General features: G+C 43.0%; 1 protein-coding gene across 1 annotated transcript in view; it reads right to left on the reverse strand.

The window, feature by feature from the left end:
- NLK (nemo like kinase) overlaps positions 1–14,576 on the reverse strand; it is a 125,016-nt gene extending 110,440 nt beyond the window's left edge. Inside the window, exon 1 of the mRNA XM_020963195.2 lies at positions 12,669–14,576. Within this exon, the coding sequence (XP_020818854.1) occupies positions 12,669–13,129 (461 nt within the window). The 5' untranslated portion in view covers positions 13,130–14,576. The remainder of the gene's footprint in view (positions 1–12,668) is intronic.
- Positions 14,577–20,250: the final 5,674 nt, after the last annotated feature.

Raw genomic sequence — 20,250 nt, forward strand, 5'->3', positions numbered from 1 at the left:
ATAAGGATCACAAAAAGTAAAGTGGGAGAATGGAATATTTCCATACTGCCTGAAGCCTAGTTTTGACTGGTACACATTTAATGACACATTTGATTCACGCTGAATTTTTTACAAAGTATTTTTAAAAGAATAAATAGCAACCCAAGAGTCACATGCTTAAAGACTTACGGTTCCTTTGCTATCTGAAGAATCTGCAGACGTTGTTACATGGCACAGTGAGTTGGGACATTATTAGCTGTTCAATTCTTAATGTGCAAATCTGAATCCAGATTAGAAGCAAACCCAAACTGAGGTCAAGAGAAATAGCCTGCTCTAAGTGGACACACAATACAAAACCAGACAAGTACGGCACATTCAAAGGTTCAGATCATGGGAACTGTTACCAAAGTGGTCTCACACCGAGTCTGAAGTACAAGTTGTGGTTCACAACTTAAAAACTCTGACAAACACAATGACATGAACCTAATACAACTCATTTTTTCCATTTGCTATTTATTTTATGAGCAGGGTTTTTAAAAAATAAATATAATTTGAAAATGCTTTCTCTATTTTCCACAGATGCTAGGTTAAACAAGCATTATTGACCAGCAAGGCAGTGAGGTAGGCCTAATTAGTGAGGAAAGCCAGCTCTGCATTCAAAGTGAGGAGGCCTCTAGATTCTAATTCTGACTTTGTCACTGGGTGACCTTGGGAATAAGTCACATCACTCTCTTCTCCAAGTATGAATTTCATCTGAAAAAAGAGGGAATGGTCTATATTACCTCTAAGATCCTAGATTCCCCTCAATTTAAAGTTCTAGAGTATTTTAATTATTTGCTGAAAGAAGGGGGAAGGTTTTTTGGTGGGGGGAGGGTCCTAGACTGAAGGGAATACCATTACTTAAAAAAAAAAGCCAAGAAATGCACTTAAGTTTTAAGTGAAATTCTTTGTTTTCTAAAAAACACTCTAGAAAAACCTTTTGAGTGGGATTCTCAAAATAAGATTAATCAGGAAAAGAAATCATCTTTATACACAGTCACACAAGCAGTAAGTCAGTCAACAAGCATTTCTTAAGCACCTATTGCACGCCAGGCACAGTGTTAAGTGCTAATGATACAAAGAAAGTCAAAAGACAATTCCCTGCTCCCAAAGAGCTTACAGTGTAATGGCAGAGACAACAGGAAAAACAACTACGTGACAAGCTATATGCAGGATAAACTGAAAATAATCAATACACAGAAGTCACTAGCATTTAGTGGGATAGGGAAAGACTTCCTATAGGAGGTGGGACTTTGGCTGGGAGTTGAAAAAAGCCAGGGAAGCCAAAGAGGCAGAGGTGAGGTGGGAGAACATTCCAGGCATGGGGACAGCCAGTGAAAAGGCCTAGTCAAGGGAGATATGGAGTGTCTTGTGCAAGGAAGAGCAAGGAGGTCTAGGCCATCATTTGAGTAAGATGTAAGAAGACAGAAAAGGCTGGAGGGGGTCTGGTTATGAAGGCCTTTGAAAGCCAAAGAGAGGATTTTATATTCAATCCTGGAGATAGATGATAGGGAGTTTCCTGAATAAGGAAGGTAATGTGATCAGACCTGAGCTTTAAGATCAGTTTGACTGCTGAGTGTAGGATGGCCAAGAGTAGGGAGAGACTTGAGGCAGGGGACTCCCCCACCCTCAGCAGGCTACTGCAATAGCCTAGGTTAAATTAAGTGATGAGGGCTTATATCAGGGCGGTGGCAGAGTCAGAGGAGAGAAAGGGGCACATATGAGAGATATCACACAGGTAAAATAGAGAGGACTTGGGTAATCGACTGGATATAGTAGGGCAGGAAGTGAGAGGAAGAAGTCAAAGATGATCCCTAGAACCTGCACGACTGGGAAGATAGTGAGGGATGGGAGGGGGAAGATAAAGAGTTGTTTTGGACATGTTGAGTTCAGGACATCTATGTGACACCCAGTTCAAGATGTTCAGTAATCCAGCAAGTTGCCAGTTAAAATTTTGGAAAAAGTTTCATGGTCAGGATTTTATGAAAATTAATAAATTTCACACATATATTATTAGCCTTCCAATTTATACTGGAAACTGCTACTCATCATTTCTTTAATGCCTTTGTTCTTACATTCTTCTCTTCTCTGAAAGCCTTTCACGGCTACATTTCTTAAAATAAGAGGGGTAAAATATAAGAATTGGCAAAGAATGATAAAAATTTTCATTTATTGCCCTTAGAATTACATTTCTGAATGATGACTTCCAAGCTCTAGGCATTACAACTTCACTCAGCGTGCAGTTCAGTAGCTAACATGAATACGTTTAATACCAGTGTGGTTCATGAAGAAGCCGTCAATGGGAGTTATAGGTACATATAACCCTTCTAGAAACAAAGTGCCATGAACCCCATTCATTTCAGCAATGTCTTAGACTGTAAGTAAAATAAAACTGGACTCGATTTAAGAAGATTTAAATAGCAGCATTTATTAGGACCACAGACTCAGAGCTCAGAAAAGGCCTCGGGGTCATCTAGTTCAACTCTTTCATTTTACAAACAAGTAAATGAGGCCCAGAGGTGAACAGACTTGCCCAAGGTCACACAGTTAATAGTGGAAGTTCTGGGACCCAAACCCAGGCCTTCAGACTCCACCAGTATTAACTGATCACCTTGACCAAGGGAACACCGAGGAAGATAGCCAAGACATAGTCTGAGACACTAACACAGTGCCTGGGTCATAGCTTTTTCAAACATGCCTTCTCACTGATCTGATGCTTACAACAGGTAATTCAAACCCATACTGTGCCCGTGGCTCTTTCTGAATAAGAGTGGTACACATCAACTTTTGCAATCGTGTGTATTAGCCCACGTTTCTTATTTACGTCACTAAATACTCAACCCTAAGAGTATGAACCATACAGGTTCCAATCAATTCAGATGGGTGGCGAAAGGGTGGAAGGAAATAAGCAGAAAAGAACGGAAAAAGGAACCTACGCCTTTGAGTGTATTAACTTCTAAGTGCAATGAGACAGTAACCCCAAATTACACCCTTTGGGTACTTATGGATATATAAGATAGTACGGTGAAATAGTCACCTGGTTTATTTCAAATCACTCCCATACATGCAAATCTGCAGCTCTGCACAGTCACGATACATTAAGAAAATTAACAGGGAAGAAAAACAACCTGTTTAAACTGGCAGGGTAATTTTATTCATATGTAGAAGCAAGAAAAGAGCTTGGCAATGTAGGTCAAAGACTGCATGACTAAAAAGTGATTTTAACTTTACTTGTAGGATACAGGTTTTCTCCCCTCACCACTTCTTTCTCTAGCTGAGACCAAGGGTTTTTTAGGTCAAAAAACAAACAAAACCCCCCCCAAAGCCCCAAAACAAAAAGTTCCCTTGTAAGGAGCTTGCCGATGACCCCATGGAGTCCTTTGCTTCTTGAGTTGAAAAGAAGATGGGGAACTTGAGATGACAAAACCACAACAATGACACAAGGAAGGAAAAATCAATTGGGGACATCTGATCTAATTGGAAAGGGAGGCAAACACTGAGAACCAGCTTCCAATTTGGCTCTCTGCTGCTTTACACAATCAGGGCCCTCAAAAATAATGGAAATAGCCTACATCAGTCAGGTTAGTTGATTTCTAGATAAAAAAAAATCAATTGAACTCGCACAGCAGAAGCATCTGGTCAGGTCCCCCCAATCTCTGACACAAATTAACATCTAAGTCAAAATCTTCTACATGCAGACCTCTAAACTGCAAAAGTCAATATTCGTTAAAAAATATGAAAGAACTAAAATAATGTGTTTCAGATAAACCAAAATTGGCCTTACCTATAAGAGGGTAAACTCAGTGGTTAAGCACCTACATAACGAATTTGCCACACTTAAAGTAAACATTAAATAGGTTACTGCCCATTTTCAAAGAAGTGACTATATGTAAATAGGCAGATGAACCCTGCCCAAGTTCAGACAAAATCTCCTCTCTGCACTTGGGTGGGGCACCTAAAAGAAAAAAAATTCAAAATCAGTTTACTAAGGTAAGCACTCTACCCAAAATCTTCTCCTCTGAATTAACTATGAAGAAAATAAACAAAAAAAATTACCAATTTTTAAGTAAAAGTTTAAAAATATTTCTGAAAATGTATAAAATAAGCAAGTAATTTCACCTTGATACTAACAAAATGAATCCATTTGTGCTCCTCCAGAAATGGATTATAGCTTATACAGTATTTGTATTTATTCTATCCTAATTAATAGGCCATTTATTAGAGAAATTACATCTCTTGAATAAGTTACACATTTAAAACTAGAAGCCAAATTTTAGGAATATATAGAAAATATCTGAAAAAGAAATATCCTAATTCTTGAAAACCCCTAATTTCAGAATTAGGAAAACTCTAATTCTGAATCATTCCTCTGAATCATATTACAAGGTACATAGTGGCTACAATTCTAAAGAAACAACTGTCTTAGTAAACTATGCTTGCACCAAGACCTACAAGGATCAACACAAACACAAGACACTCATTTCTCTCCCAAGGCAATGACACTTTCCACCACCGCACTAAGTTTCAGCAACAAAACAGCTCAGGATTTTCTGAGGCGCTTTTTGAACACACCAAACACAGCAGAGTGACACTGAACACACCAGTGACTTCTGCACAAAGGTCTTTTCTAGAATCTCACCGTGGACCACTCCCTCCTGACACTCTCTCTTCCCTTCAAGTCCATTACGCCTTTGCTCTTTCTCCTACTTCTTCCGTCTCTTCTTCCTTCTGCCTCCTAAGCCCTCTGTTTGGCTCTCTCCTCTGCTTCTCTCAGAGACTTCATTCACTCTAATGTCTTTAAACTCAATACCATGCTGAACGATGACTAACACCAGTCTTGACTTTTCAAACAGCTCCAACTCCATGTTTTCAACTGTCTACCAAACATTTGTTCTTAGCAGTCTGTCCCATGATTACCTGAAATGCTACATATCAGAAACCAATGATCATTTTCCCCAAAGATGCTCCTCCTGACTTCCTATCTCAGTTAAGAGAACCAACATTCTTCCAGTAATTCACACCTGAAACCATTGGTTCCTCACCTTCACTTTGTCCGGTCAATCATCAGTGATGTTTATTTTTCCTTCTTCCCACTCTGATGTATCTCTTCACATCTGGATTATTGCAATTTCCTCCTCCCAAGTCCCACCCTTGTATCTCCTTCCCTCTCCCCTCCATTTGGAAGACTTCTATCAGACTCAATCTCCCTAAAACCATGCTATTGTGTCAGCCTCCTCTCATTACTCCTCAATCTATTCTCACCTTCTCTCCCCAGTCCTGTTTTCTAGGATCTTCAGAAGCTGATCCCCAATCTTATTTACTAATTACTTTCACCATAAAGCCTCTCTGCCATTCAAATTTTCTGCCTCTACACCTCCACTTTTGCTGTTTCTTTTCAGGTGGGCTGTCCCCCACCCATCCAAATCCAATTCAAGCTTCCAGTTCTACCTTCTCCATAAAACTCACTCTGAGCTCTGGATTCTAGTGCCTGACATGATGCAGTGTATCACTACTTAATGGTCTATTATTCTTGTCTCTTTAACTACAACATAACCTACCTGAAAGCAAGGAACAATTTTATTTTGCCACCCTAAGAACATAAACAATGTTTGGCCCCATAATAGGTCCTTGTGCTGTATGATAGTTCTTGAAATACGTCAAAATAGAACTATGTTCTCACACTTCTATAGGTTAAATTTGATGGACTAAATCTTTCTGGTTAATCAAATAAATTCAAATACATATGTGAAGCTAAGCCTAAAAAGCAATGATTGATGTCAAAATATCACTGTACTCCTCACACATTATAATCAGTAACTGCCAAACATCGATTGCAAACTACTTCCTTGGAATCTATCTCTCACAGCGCCCAAATACCAGCCTCTAAAGGTCTCTTGATTGAACACCTCAACTGGAGCCAGTGGGCCAGGTCCATCAGGATTTGTCTCTTGCCCACTGACAGCCACTATTGCAACTTTTGCCTGGAGCACCCTCTGAGATTCCCCAAAGCTACACTAGGATCAAACTGACAAGCTATCTTGGTTAGGCAATCATTGCTCATCTGAATTAGATGTGCTAGACAACAAAGAACTCACTGGAGTATAATAGATGTGCGAGGAATTATAATAAGTAAATCCCAATTACAATCCTATAATATGAAAAGGGCCACCACCCAATGCCTTTCTGTTCAAAGGTCAGATGACAAATAGAAAAGTTTCTGTCCAGGCACCAAGTCACCATATGTCCCTCAACACAACAAAAGCAAGACATTAAGGAAACACGTTGTACAGACAGATACAGGCTCTCCAGGGACTTCTCAGACTGCTGGGAATTCTGAACAAATCAAACAGGAGCAGCCAAGGAGCTGTTCAGTGGCATTCCAGTTCCATTCCACATCCCAAACAAACAGAAATCCTGATGCTGCCAGTTGCAAAGAAGAACTCTAACATCCCATCAGGGTGCCGGCCCTTACGATGAGATGAGAACGCATCTAGAGGTAAGCTTTTTAAGGAAAAAAACAAAATTTTATTTTAGCTTCATTTAAAAAAAACTTCTCATCATTTTGTTGAACAAAAAAAGCTTTTCCCCTGCAGGGGAGAACAGATTTAAGCTTTTTCCTCTTGAATTAAGCAACTGGGACCATCTCATTCCACAAAGCAGCACTCCAGACCCCATAGTTTCCATCATGAAGACATTCATTTTAGACACATCATCCCATCCACCTGCTTTCTCTTCTGATGAACATTCTTTGCTTTCTCTGTTTCACTATTAACCTTTTTTAAAAAAGGCTCTTTCATGTGAGAGGTAGATGAGTGCCTAGGATTGGTCTTGGAGCCAGGAAGATCTGAGTTCAAATTCTGCTCCACAAGCAAGTCCCTTAAGCTCACAGTGCTCTAGGTACTGAGTTCAGGCAGAGGAGGTCTAGCCTAGTCTGGGAGCAAACTGTTAGGTACAGTCCCTCTCCCTATGGGGAAAATGAACAATACAGACTCACACATTCCCAATCCAATCTCACATGGTGGCTAGAAAAGCTACCATTTTTTTTTCCATAGCTCAGGTTCTGTTTCTTCTAATTGATGTTTTTCACAGTGATGACCCACAATGAGACGATAACTCTTAATCTTTGCCAAGAGCGGAGAAACTATTTCGCACTGCAGATTCTTCACCTGGAAAAATATATGTAACAAAATTGACTTTGGTACCACCTTCTCTGATGCCAAACATTCCTGTGATTCTTTTCAAGCTTATGCTAAAGGTATTCCACACAATCAACCAAATGAAGGGTTGTTACTGGGAAGGAGAGTAAAAAGAAGGGGAGTTTTCCCAGGGAGATGTGTAGACCAGACAATCACCTCCCTACATATGGGGCCATTAAATACAGAAAAGATTACTCATTTGGCTGAGTCACATTGCCACACTTTACCAAATTCCTCATTTCACACTTCTGCATTCAAGCAAAATGAAAAATGGATTTTCATCAGTATTAAGCTTTACACACAGAAGTTCTTTCTTCACTTCTGTTGCTTTGAAAAGGAAATATTAACTTACCAGTACATGAACACTTAATGTTCCCAAATGATGCAGCATGGGGCAGCGGAAGGCCTAGATTTGGAGCCATGAGACCCTGACCCCAGGCTGCTCAGCTGCCCCCATGCAGCCACCTTTCAGGACTTCAGTTTCCTCATCATGACAGATTGTACAATGAGGGAGTGGGACTAGATGACTTCCAAATTTATGACATATAATCCTAAATGTTAACATTGAGAACACCTGCTAAGTCCACACCACAGATGCTATTAAAGTTGAGGGAAGGGGACATACAACACTTTCCTCCTTAATACAAGCAGAGCATGATAGACTGTAAGGCATCATGGAATCAGAGGGCCTAGTTTCCAGTCCTACTTATATTTACTACCTGTGTGACCTTTGGTAAATTATTTAACCTCTCTGGTCTTCAGTTGCCTTGTCTGAAAAATGACGGGGTAGAGCTGAAGAGGCTCTGCACCCCAGGTTTCTTCAAGTTCTAAATCCACAGATCCAGCTAAAGCCCAGTCGTCCTGGTCCTTAGTCTGTGTTCCAGAAAGCAATCCCCTCCTCAACCGTCCAAGAAAACGGAAAGGAATCCTAGCATATTTAAATCCAAGCCTCCCAAACAATCAAGTTTCTCCTTTTATTTGCTAAATATGACAACCACACAGAAAGCAACTTCCCTCCCACCCCGAAGGAGGAGTCTGATTAGGCTCTACTAGCAATGATGACCATGGGGATGCTGAGCACTTAAAAGGCGTATTAGGGCCATAAATTGCAAGTTCCAACTTTACTTTAGGCTAATTCTGGTGGATTCCAGGTGTTTTCACTAAGGCAGCTCAAATCAAACTGGAACTTGAATAGACTGCCTCCCCCAGCCTCATTTTCATTTAAGCATTAGCAGGTGTCAGTGGGCTCCAAGCTTTGGTTATCCGCTAAACTGCCAGATCAGAACTGCCCCCGGCTGCAGCAGGACTCAGAACTCTCATTTTCTCTTTAAAAAAAAAAAGTTTTCTCAGCTTCCACTAATCCTCTAAAGTACAAATTTCATTAGCTCCTGAGTCTTTCTTCTGAAGCTGTCAATTTTTCAAAAAAACACAAAAATTTTCTTCTGCACCACATATAAACTAAAGTCAAAATGCCTGGTTTACATCAAGTTCACTAAATCAACGACTGAAGTTTTGTTTGCTGTGAAAACACCTGCATGGGAGATGGGGGGTGGCTGGGGTGGAGGAATGGAGTCTAGCAAAGGAAAGCCAGATTATATGCACCTGATGACCATCCACACTACCACTGTGCACTGACTGCATCATGGCTGTACACACTCCAGTCACATCACCAAATAAACTGGAAACCCTTAGCTGGAAATAAACTACAGAGGGCAGTTGTTAATGAACCCTTAATCGAACTGCCAAATCAGCGTCTCTCCCAGCAAGCTAACAGGAGACTCACTACCTTCATAAAACTGTCCAGTATTGATAAGTTATTCCACTAGTTAAACTTAGCAGCAAGATAAATTAAGTCAGGTACACTAAATTATTCAGTGGTAAATTCAAATGGTAAAGTGAAGCATCACTTCTACAACTATCTCTCCTAGTCTATATGTAGGAATAATGAAACATCCCTCAAAATTACGTACAACTTTTTGGGTCACCAATTAGTGCCATGGAGTACAAAGCTCTAAGACAGAAATGGAAGGCAATACTTTCAAGCACATGACCTAAAATAATGGATAAACTACATCCAGATCTGTGTCTAAGTGGATTTGAAATTCCACATTTACAACTACAAAGCCCAAATTTTTCCTTCTCAGAGGTGGCTTATTTTGTTAACTGATGTCTTTTGCTTTTGTCATTCACATCCAAATATATTCCACTCTCCCACCCTATGAAGCCATTTTTTTGTAACAAAATTTTTTAAAAATTCAACAAATTCATCGAGTCTGACAGTATATGCAGTATGCCAAACCCATAGTCTCCCACCTTGAGAACAAGTGGAGGGAGATCCATTTTCTCAACTCCCCTTGGGGACCAAGCCTCACCTTTACAATTAGCCGTGTTTCATTATATTGTTCTAAGTCTTTGTGTATTCTGCTTGGGTTCTGCTCATTTACTCTGCATCAGTTCATGTAAGTCTTCCTGCCATACTAAAATCTGCATTATTTCAGCCATAGTTTCAAACAGAATGAAATATCCCTTTGGTGAATAACTTTATATTCCAGTTCAACAGTTTTGGAAAATAGTCCCATTCCAGTTTGAACTGGTTCATTAGCTGTGCTTATAAAACATACTTTAGTTCAGTTAGCCATTCAGTTAAAAAAAAAAAGAATAGCAAAGTCTGATTTGGGTTTCAGAAAACGAGCACAGTTCCTTCTGGCTGCTGGTACACAGTTTGGTTCAAAGAGCATTTTAATAATCTTATTTAGGTCACATAGGAGTTAAATACTAAAGCTGATCAAAAATAATTCAGACAGCAAATCTTTAATATGCAACTATAAAAATAGAAAATGCATTTGCATACTAAAACAACACAAACACCTGGAACTCTCCCCTTCTTTCCATGCCAAGATCTTGTGTTTCACCTGCAACATCTGATAAAAACATATAAAACAGCACATACAGGAACTTGTTTGGTTGAAGAAAAGAGGGGAACCTGACTAGCAGAGATCAACTGAACAACGAGCAAATATGCGTGTTGAATGAACACCAACTAGACGCTTAGCACTGAGCTAGCTAGGTACTTTACAGAAGGAGACAAAAACCTAAGATGTGGTTCTTTATTATCTTACCATCTAGTGGGGGTGGGGGATCAAAACTAACACAGAAGAAAGAACAAACAATAAAAGACAGTTCATATACTTTTGTCCTAAATTGTCTGGCATAGAGAAGTATCCCATAAACTTAGTGAGATTTCAAAAATAATCCAAGCATATTTTTCTCATACTACTTGGAATTTTCTAATTTCACATTATCATTATTTTATAGTTTTCCTTATTAGAATGTTTCAACAATAAAAGTTTGGCTCTACAACTGCCAAAAATCTATTTCTTTCCTTTTCATCTGAAAATACTCAAATGGATCTGTGATCCTACTGATGAGAGCATTCCCTCCAAAAATGAAGCTCCATATTCAGCTGCATCACCGTAAGGTCATACCTGCGTGTCCATATCCTTCCACAAATCCACCACATGCGGCTTACCCCATGCTATGTGGGTCTGCCTCACTTTCTTTTTACATCTAGAGGCTATTAAAGAGCACCAAAGGGCTGTCCATCCACCGTCAGTCAGTCAGTCAGTCAGTCAGTCAGTCAGTCAGTCTATCTGTCTCTCCATTCATTCATCCATCAGTCTGTCTGTCTGTCTGTCCCTTCATCCATCCATAATCCCTTGCTTTGGCCACAGTCTTTTTTGCTCATACATTTCTTTCCCTCCTCATTTTCCCCATGCCTACTCTACAATCACAAATGTTGGCATTTTCTAGAAGTAATATCACTTTTGACATCTGTTTGAGTTATACGTAAGGCATAAAGATTAATGCTGTGATCTATCTCCTTCTATCTTTGTTTTCTACCACACAGGAAAGGTATCAACCTCAACGAGGGAAGCCCCAAAACACTGTCATTCTTTCTATTTAAAATACAGGCAAACTTCTGATCGTTCCGAACCTTTTGGTGAAAAGGCTACTCAGTGCCACTGGCAACGAGGAGATGAAAATGAAGCGGCAGAGCAGAGTCAGACATTCCTGCAGCTACTGCCTTCCTCCCTAGCAATCCCAGAAAACCAGAGAGCTCCCATCTTGGAATTATTCAGATGAAGCTTCAGGATGGACAGGAGAGTTTGATCTATGGTATAGGACCCCCAGTTTTAAAGAGATGAATCAGATCCTGCTTGAGAGCATAAAGGAAAAAAATCTGAACTAATAAGCCATGATTGCCAGAGACAATGCAGAAAAACATTTATGCTAATTACAGGATCATCATGAGAAATAATGAAGGAAGCCTTTGGAGAGGGGTTTGGATGGGATAGATGGGTAGAGGCAATCCATTCTACTGGTAGAGAAAACTAAATATTAACAGGAATCTTTTCTGCATGTATAAGAACACTGATCCTTGTAAAGGACATCCTAATCCCTGAAATGTTTCCCCATCTACTCCATCATTGTTAGAAATGTAGTTCTACATTGTTAAATATTGATACTTTTATTGCAAGACTGTGTCTTAACCTTCCACAGAAGACAAAACAAACCAAAATGTTGCCTCTCTCTGCTCTTGTAAAACATTCTAGGAGTACAGTAGAGGAATTTCATTTGTTTTAAAAGAATACTTTATCTCTACACTACTCAAACTACCAAGGGTTGAGAGTAACTTAACTGACCCCTGAATGACAATAAAACCTTACAATGAATGTGGACCACTGCATATCTACATTCTACCAATGCCACCTATAACATCCTAAGTGAGAAACCATATGTGATGCTTAATTACTAAAAGATCACTAATGCTCTAACAGGTTTCCAAAAAGGGGCTGGCTACAATAGCCTCATGGGTCTAAAATAAGCCAGTCAAGAAAATAAGCTTAAGCGTTCCTCACTTGTCTTCTTCCGAGGAATGCAAAACTGTTAGAAATGACCCAGTTGAAGACAGCCATGAACTCCACCAGCCAAAGCCCTCGATGGGTCATGAAATAAGTGCTGATAAGGATGAATGGGAGTGGTAAGTTATGATGTAAAAAAAGCAGGCTAAGTAAGGATAAGACTCTAGCATGAGATACATGCTCAGCTAGGGATGGTTGTGGTACTTGAAAAGCCTGGGCAAACGACTGCAAAGTCTGGCCCCACCAGACGTGACCTTCCAAGGTCTTCGAGGAAAGACATACTCCATCCATTCTTCCATTCACCATCCATCTGGTTGCTTACTATGACACTAAGCCTCGCACAATGCCCTTGAGCAAGCCTGCCACCCAAACTGTGACATGGTTCCTAAGCACAGGCCTAGGCCTACCGCAATGGCTGCCCACTAAGCCCGTCCATAACTCCTGAGGTGATCTGTCATGTACCTGCTGGCTGGTTGTGCCCAACCACAACAGCTGAAAGAAAAATTAGTTGTGTGCTTCTTTTCATACTCACCAGACAACACCAAAGGCTCCATATCCAATAGGTCTGTCCGGCTCAATGTCCAGCTGCTGCTGTGGATGGTGTGAGTGCTGATGATGGTGCGCTTTAACTGCAGCTGCTGCTGCAGCCTGTACCTGAGCTGGGGCCGTGGCAGCTGGTCCAGGGGCCTGACCTGGTGCCGGTGATGGGAAATATGGCTGTTGTTGCCCGGGGTTTAACATGGCGGCAGCCGCCGCGGCTGCAGCAGCCGCGGCAGCCGCTGAAGAGGTATGCTGCTGCACAGGGTGGACAGCAGCAGCTGATCCGGGATGAAGATGGTGTTGAGGGTGGTGGTGGTGGTGAAGGTGTGGAGGAGGAAGGTGTGGAAGGTGGTGGTGATGGTGGTGGTGGTGACCTGCTGCTGCCGCCGCAGATGTACCACCATTGTAAGCCGCCATCATTTTTGCGTTGGCTGCGGTGCCACAAAGAGACATTAAAAAATGCCCTTTGATTTGAAAACAAATTGGGTCAAGCTGTCATTTGGCCATTTAAAAATGAAGAACACCACTCCACCTTAAGAAACATAGAGCTTAGCTGGCTTTATGTCTTCATCAATCAATCCAAACAATTTAGAGGATCTTGGTGTTTTCTTTTCCTTTGTGGGTGTGTGTTGCAAAAAAATAGAAACAAAAACAAAACAAAAAGAAAAAGAAAAAGGGACCCCTTCCCCCCAGGATTCCTGCCACAGTTGAGTACTAAAACTCCATTATTAACATTTTTTGGGAGCCCACTAACTTTGAATGTAAGAATAGAAGCCAAATCTCCTGCTCCCCCAGAACCACTCACACAAAAAGACCCAGGTAACACACCACCCTTGGAAACCTGTAAGTAAGGTGGCTTCACCTACCCCTTCCATTCCCACATCCTTTTCTGAACACCTTTCCAACTCCTCAAAAATAAAATCCTCACTCCACCTTGTCTCCCCCCCCACCACCACAAAAAAATTGGTTTTTAAGATGGGGGGGGAAATCAGAGAACGAAGCCCCCCCCCCCTGGACCCCTCGGGCCTTCTTCCTACATCTCCCCTTCCTCTTCAGTTAGGTGGACTGGGAGGGGAAAGGAGGGGAAGGGTGGGGAGGATGGGGATGGGGGCGGGGGGGGGTGGCTAAACTTTCCCTGGGCAGGATGAGCCAGGGAATGTGGGAAGGTGGCAGGAAAGGGGGAGGGAGAGACAGAGACAGAGAGAGTGAGGGGGAGAGGAGGAGACAGGGAAGGAGACAAGAAGAGAAAGAGAAGGGGAAAGTGAGGAGGAGGAGGAGGAAGATGAGGAGAAGGAAGAGGAGGGGGAGGAGGAGGAGGGAATGTAAGGTGGGGGGTGGGAGGGAGGTGAGATGGGCAGCGCTCGCTGCTCGCTCGATCCGGCGCCCAGGCAGAGGGAACCGCCCCGGGGGCTGAGGCTGGGGCTGACCCCGGCGCCGGGGCCGGGGCCGGGGCCCAGCGATGGAGCCGCAGGAGGCGGGCGGGGTGCGCTCGAGCTCGGCTCGGGCTGCCTCCTGCCCCCGCCGCCGCCGCCGAGCAGGGCTGGGGGGAGAGCGGGTGGGTCCCCCGCGCGACGGCCCCGCCGGGCTCACGACTGCTCCGTCTCCCCCCTGCCCCCACCCGGCTCTCGGCCGCCGCCGCCGCCGCCTTCTCTGTGTCTCTTCAGCAGCCGCCGCCGCCGCCGCCTCCTTCCTTCAGCTTCAGCCGCCGCCGCCGCCGCCGCCGCCGCCGGACTCACCTCCCTGCACAGCCGGATAGAGCGGAGCCAGCGGCGGACACGCGCAACCAGCCGCCGAGGCCCCGCCCCCGCCTCGCACTGACCGGCCGCCTCAGCCAATCGGAACCCGCCTCCGCGCGCCCGCCTCCAATCGCGGGTGCCGAACCCCAGACGGGCGGGTAGCTTGGCCAGTGGAGGCAAGGTGGGGAGCTCCTTGGGAAATCCTGCCTTCGAGCCTCGATAGGCAGGCCTATAATCCAATCAAGAGGTAGAGTGCGTTCTGAAGGACGGGCCCGAAAGCGAATCGGAAACCAAAGATCACCGGTGACATTCTCTTTAGCCCCGCTTTTTTTTCCCCCTTTTTCTTTTCTTCTTTTTTTGCGGGGCAGGAGCAGGAAGCTGCGTGCTAACCTCGGCTATAAGATCTGAAAGAGAGGGGTGGAATGAAAGGACCAATCATAGGCTGAAGACAAAGAATAGACCCACCAATAGACGGAGCGAGGGCGGGATGCTAATAAGATGGACACCTGGAATTATCAAATGGAAGTGAGAATTGACGTCGGTACCTCCCCCAGATCCCATATAGGGTAGGGCTATGGAGACCTCGCTGTCATTTGTGCGAAGGTCTCTTCAAGGGGCGGGGCCCAATCTAATGGGGCGGGGCCTTGGGAAGGGGTGGAGCCTATATTCAGTGGGAGGAGTCCAAACCAAGGATTAGCCTCAGTAATGGTTATCTAAATTTGAGTGGGAGAGACAAGCCTTCACCTTCTCTTTGACAAACAACCCTGACCTTAGACCGCTTTAAGAGGAGGAGAACGGGAAGGAAAATTGAGGTCACCAAGTATTTCAGTCACTGAGCCAGCCTCTGGCATCCTGACGCTGCCCACGTGCTGCACCAACCCAGCCATTCTGATGCAGAGATTTCTTCACGGGCATTCTTCAAAGCTTCGCTTCCTATGGAAGATAATGGAGTGGATTTATGAATGTTCACTACTGCAAATTAAGACTGGTGCATCTTTTTTTTTTTTAAATTCCAGGCTTGGTGGAAGGATACAAAGATTAATTGTTACATATGTTCCTCCAATAAAAATATAAGCTCTCTGAGGGCAGAAGCCGCTTGATTTTTTTTTAATCTCTATATCCTCAGCACCTAGCATAATGTTCGGTGCTTAATAAAAACTAAATGACTTGAAATGAACTGAATTGAAGGGGCTGTAAGACATGCATAAAAACCACAATACAAAGCAAAATGTGATTGGTTGATTCCCTGAGAGATGCAAACAAGGGAGCGTTTGGGCATTGCTCTGGATGGGGGTTTCTGCCCTCCCGTCTTTCATCCAGGAGGGGTACCAACACGGAGGTCAATCCATTAGTCACCCCCTTTCCTCCCCAAAAGCATCAGCTGAGAGGCCTTTCTCCTCAGGATTATTTTAGGCACTGGGGATGAAAAACTGGAAGTGGGATGTGAGTCAGCAAGATAGCAGTTGCTGTTTTAAAAAAGCAAACAGGACACTGGAATGCATGAATGGGAATATAATGTACAGGAAGTGTGGGAGGTGATCTTGTTCTTATGCTAAGCATGGGCTGGGTCCTGTTCAAGTTGAAGGCAAGATGGGTAGGACTGGAAAAAGTCCAGTGTGGGACAATTGGAGTGATGAAAGAATTGGGAAAGGGCTATAGAGACTGAAGAAATTAGGATTACTTAGATTAGAGATTTATCTAGGCTTTACGTTTATAGAGAAGCATTATTTCATTTGATATTCACTTCAACAATCCTGCAACATATAGATTACCATTCATTTTACAGATGTAGAAATTGAAGCTTGGAGGAGTGAAATGATTTGCTTATGGTCATATAACTAGTATTTGAGGCAGGATTCCTGCCCAGGTGCTCCTGGTTCTTTCCACTACACTAAACTGCCTCTCTGAAGGGAAAACAGGGACCAGAGGGAAGTTAAATACCCAAATATCCTCTGCTTGAGGAAGGAGGGCCAAGGCTTTCTATAGTTCCTTTATCTGTTTCCAGCATTATCTCTTACTACTCCCACAAATACACACCCCATTCCAGTCAGGAAGATCTCCTCATTGTTCCCCAAATACTGTCTTTACTGCTGGGTCTTTGCTTGGGTTCTTACCTAGAATGCCCTCTTTCCTTCTCTTCTCCTATAAAGGGCCAACCCAGAATGCGAAGCCTATCTCAGGTCTTTCATAGAGCCCTTGCTAACCATCCCCAGCCCATAGTGAGAGCCCCTTTGAAAAGCCAAAGTCCTTTTTTTCCTGCCTCTGGTCTGATCACATTTCTTTTTGGTTTAGACCAATGATATCATGGGGGGGGAAAGGGACTCTGGTTATGGAACACCTCCTCTACAAAAACAGATGGCAACCAGCCTGCCATTTACTCTTAAAGAGTAGCCTGGGGGCACTAAACAGTTAAGGGCAGCTAGGTGATGCAGTGGATAGAGTGCTGGACTGGAGTCAGGCAGACTCATCTCTGTGCGTTCAAATCTGGCCTCAGACACTTAACTAGCTGTGTAACCCTGGACAAGTCGCAACCCTCTTTGCCTCAGTTTCCTCATCTGTAAAATGAGAAAAAAAATGGCAAACCACTCCAAGATCTTCGACAAGAAAGGCAAACAAGTGGCACAGTGGATAGAGCACTGGCCCTGAAGTCAGGAGGACCTGAATTCAAATCTGGCCTCAGACCAAACACTTGACACTTACTAGCTGTGTGACCCTGGGCAAGTCACTTAACCCCAACTGCCTAAAAAATAAAAAAAAAGAAAGGCAAACAAGTCCTCTTATCAATACCTATCTTTTTCTCCTAATTTCCTGTTCCTGCCATTGGCATAGCCATTCTCCCTGGTTCAAAATCTTGGAGTTACAGTATTTCCAATTCCCCCTCTCCTTTGCTCTCTTGTATAGTTAGCATTTCCTTTCAATTATTCTTTTGCAAAGTCTTTATTATCTACTCCCTTCCCCGCATTCTTCCTAGTTCAAACTCTCATTACCTCTCCCCTGGGACTATTTCAATAATCTGTTAACTGGTTTTCCCGCTGCTAAACTGTCTAGATTCATTTGACCAGGTGCACCATTGCCAAATAAATCATCCCCAAACACTGCTTCTCCAGTTCAAAAGCTTGTAATGGCCCCTATTGCATATAGGTAAAGCCCAAACTCCTCATCCTGACACTCAAAGCCTTCTCTGATCTAGTCCTGATCTACCTTTCCTGATGTATCTCTCAATTCACCTGTATAACAAAATCACAGTATCTCAGAGATGAAAAGGATGTCAGCAACCCTCTAGCCTAACAAGTGTCTGAACATAAATCCCCTCTCTACAGTATTACTAGCAAGAGGTCACTCAGCCTTTGCCTGGAAGCCTCCAGTGAAAGGATTTTCATCTTTTCCTCCCACCACTTCCAGAGACAGTGCATTGCACATTTCCTAATTGTTTGGAAGGTTTTCTTGTCATCTAGCCAAAATCTGCCTCTTTTAAACTTAGGATCACAGAATCACAGCTGCCAAATCTTGTCAATTTTCATGGAATCATAGAATCACAACTTGCTCCTTGGGTCTCCCTTGGAAGCCAACCAGAACAAGTCCAGTCTCTTTCCCATATGAACCCTTCCCTATAGCCAGATTTTCTTACTAATCTTTGAACATATGGTGCCAATTCTCACCTCTAAGCCTTGCTCACAATTTCTCCAATTTTTAATGTGCTTCTTTCTCTCCAACCATGTGAAATATTTTTCTGTATTCTGTAAGGCTCAGCTCAAGCCCCAGATGCTCTGTGAAACTTCCCCTGAAGATGATGATAATATCACTTTATCACCTGTAAAAGACTGCTAGGTTTACCACAATCCTCTGTGTATTATTAATATTTTTACTATCTTTATTTTTAAAAATCAAAATGTAAGCTTCTTGAAGGCAAGGGGTCTATTTGCTTTTTCTTTGAATCAACAATACTTAACTGATTGCCTGGCTCATAACATGTATTCAACAGATGTTTTGTTGATTGATTGATTTTCTGGGCATTACATCTTGTCTCTCCAGGTAGGTTGTAAACTGGGAGAGTGAGGCTGATGACTCTGCACAGCCCTGCCTCAGTTAAATCCAATTCACTTGCAAGTCAAGACATTACCCTCCTAATGTCATTGGTCCTCTTCAAGAACGAAGGACAAATAACAACAACAAGCTCTACATGGTGAGGCACTACGTGGTATATTTCATTAATATCCACTACTGTGCCTTGAATATAGTAGAAACTTAATTAAATGTTTTCAGGCTGGTTTATTTCTACCCTTTTTGGCATTTGAGATCTGCCTGTTGATGGGAGGACTTCAGCTATCTGGACGTCTGCTAGAACTCTGTCTGAAAAGCAGAGCAGCTGATGAATTTGTTATTTGCTTGCTGATAGAGCAATGAGGGGAAGTGTTATTCTGGTCCAGATCCTGACCAGCATTATTAGAATCACTTCCTAAATGATGTACCAGCTTCCAGTCTCTCCTCTCTCTAGCCCATCTTCTACACAGCTTCCAAAAAAATCTTCCTCATGTACAGGTCTGACCACATCTCTCTCTCTCTCTCTCTCTCTCTCTCTCTCTCTCTCTCTCTCTCTCTCTCTCTCTCTCTCTCTCTCTCACACACACACACACACACACACACACACACACACACACACCCTTCACTCAAGGATCGTCAGTGACTCCTTACTCCTTCGAGGTTAGAATGCAAATCCCTCACTTGGACATTTCACAGAATTTTAGAACTGGGAGGGATTTTGGTGTATCTGGTCCAACTGAAAAAGAATACCCATCACAATAGACCCAAATAAGTGGCCACCCAGCCCCAGCTTGAAAACCTCCAGGGAAAAGGAATCACTTCCCTCATTCTGCTTTTGAATAGCTTTAATTATTTGAAAATTTGTAAGCTGAGGTGACACTGGCATCTTAAATCTTTCTCTTGATATCTTCTACCCAGGGCTTTTGGGTTTTTGCCTTTGGGGCCAGTCTGAGTGAGACTAAGCTCTCTTGCATACGACAATTCTCCAAACGCTAAAACAGAGTTATCATGTTCCTTTTCTCCATCCTAGCCCCACAGACCCCTTTCCTCCAGACTCAATATTCCTTTCTTTGAACTTCAAAATCCCGATCACCCTCTTCTGTACACTCTCCAGCTAGAGGTCAATGTCTTCGCTAAGCTGTGGCGTCCAGACCTGAACACGAGACTCTGGGGTGATCTGATAAGGGCAGGAAATAGAGGGACTGTCATCACCTCCTCATTCTTAATGAAGCCCTAGATCCTATTAGCATGTGAAGCCTTTCACAGTATGACTCCACCCAACCTTTCTAGATCTATTTCGACTTGCTCCCCTTCCATACTATTTTTCTGCCAAACCAACTTATTTGCTGTTCCCTAAACTTGGCATAGGGGCAGCTAGGTGGCACAGTGGATAGAGTACCAGGCTGGAGTCAGGAAGATCTGAGTTCAGATATGTTCTCCAGCACTTACTACCTGCATGATCCTGGTCAAGTCATTTAATGCTGTTTACCTCAGTATCCTTGTCTGTAAAATGAGCTGGAGAAGGAAATGGCAAACCACGTCCGCCAAGAAAACCCCAAATGGGTTCATGAAGAGTCAGACATAACTGAAAAATAACTAAACAACAACAAACAACCTTGGCATCCCATCCCTTACCTCTCTACCATTCCACAGACATCCCACTTGCACAAAATGCACTCTCTTCACCTCTTCCTCTTCATTTCCTTCAAGGCTCAATTCATCTAGGACTTAACTGAGCGACATACTTCCATCATTCTGCTTCAAGACCTGCAATGACAGAGTACCTCAGTACCTCCT

This window comes from Phascolarctos cinereus, unplaced genomic scaffold, assembly GCF_003287225.1.
Source record: "Phascolarctos cinereus isolate Bilbo 61053 unplaced genomic scaffold, phaCin_HiC Scaffold_5;HRSCAF=322, whole genome shotgun sequence".
NCBI lineage: Eukaryota > Metazoa > Chordata > Mammalia > Diprotodontia > Phascolarctidae > Phascolarctos > Phascolarctos cinereus.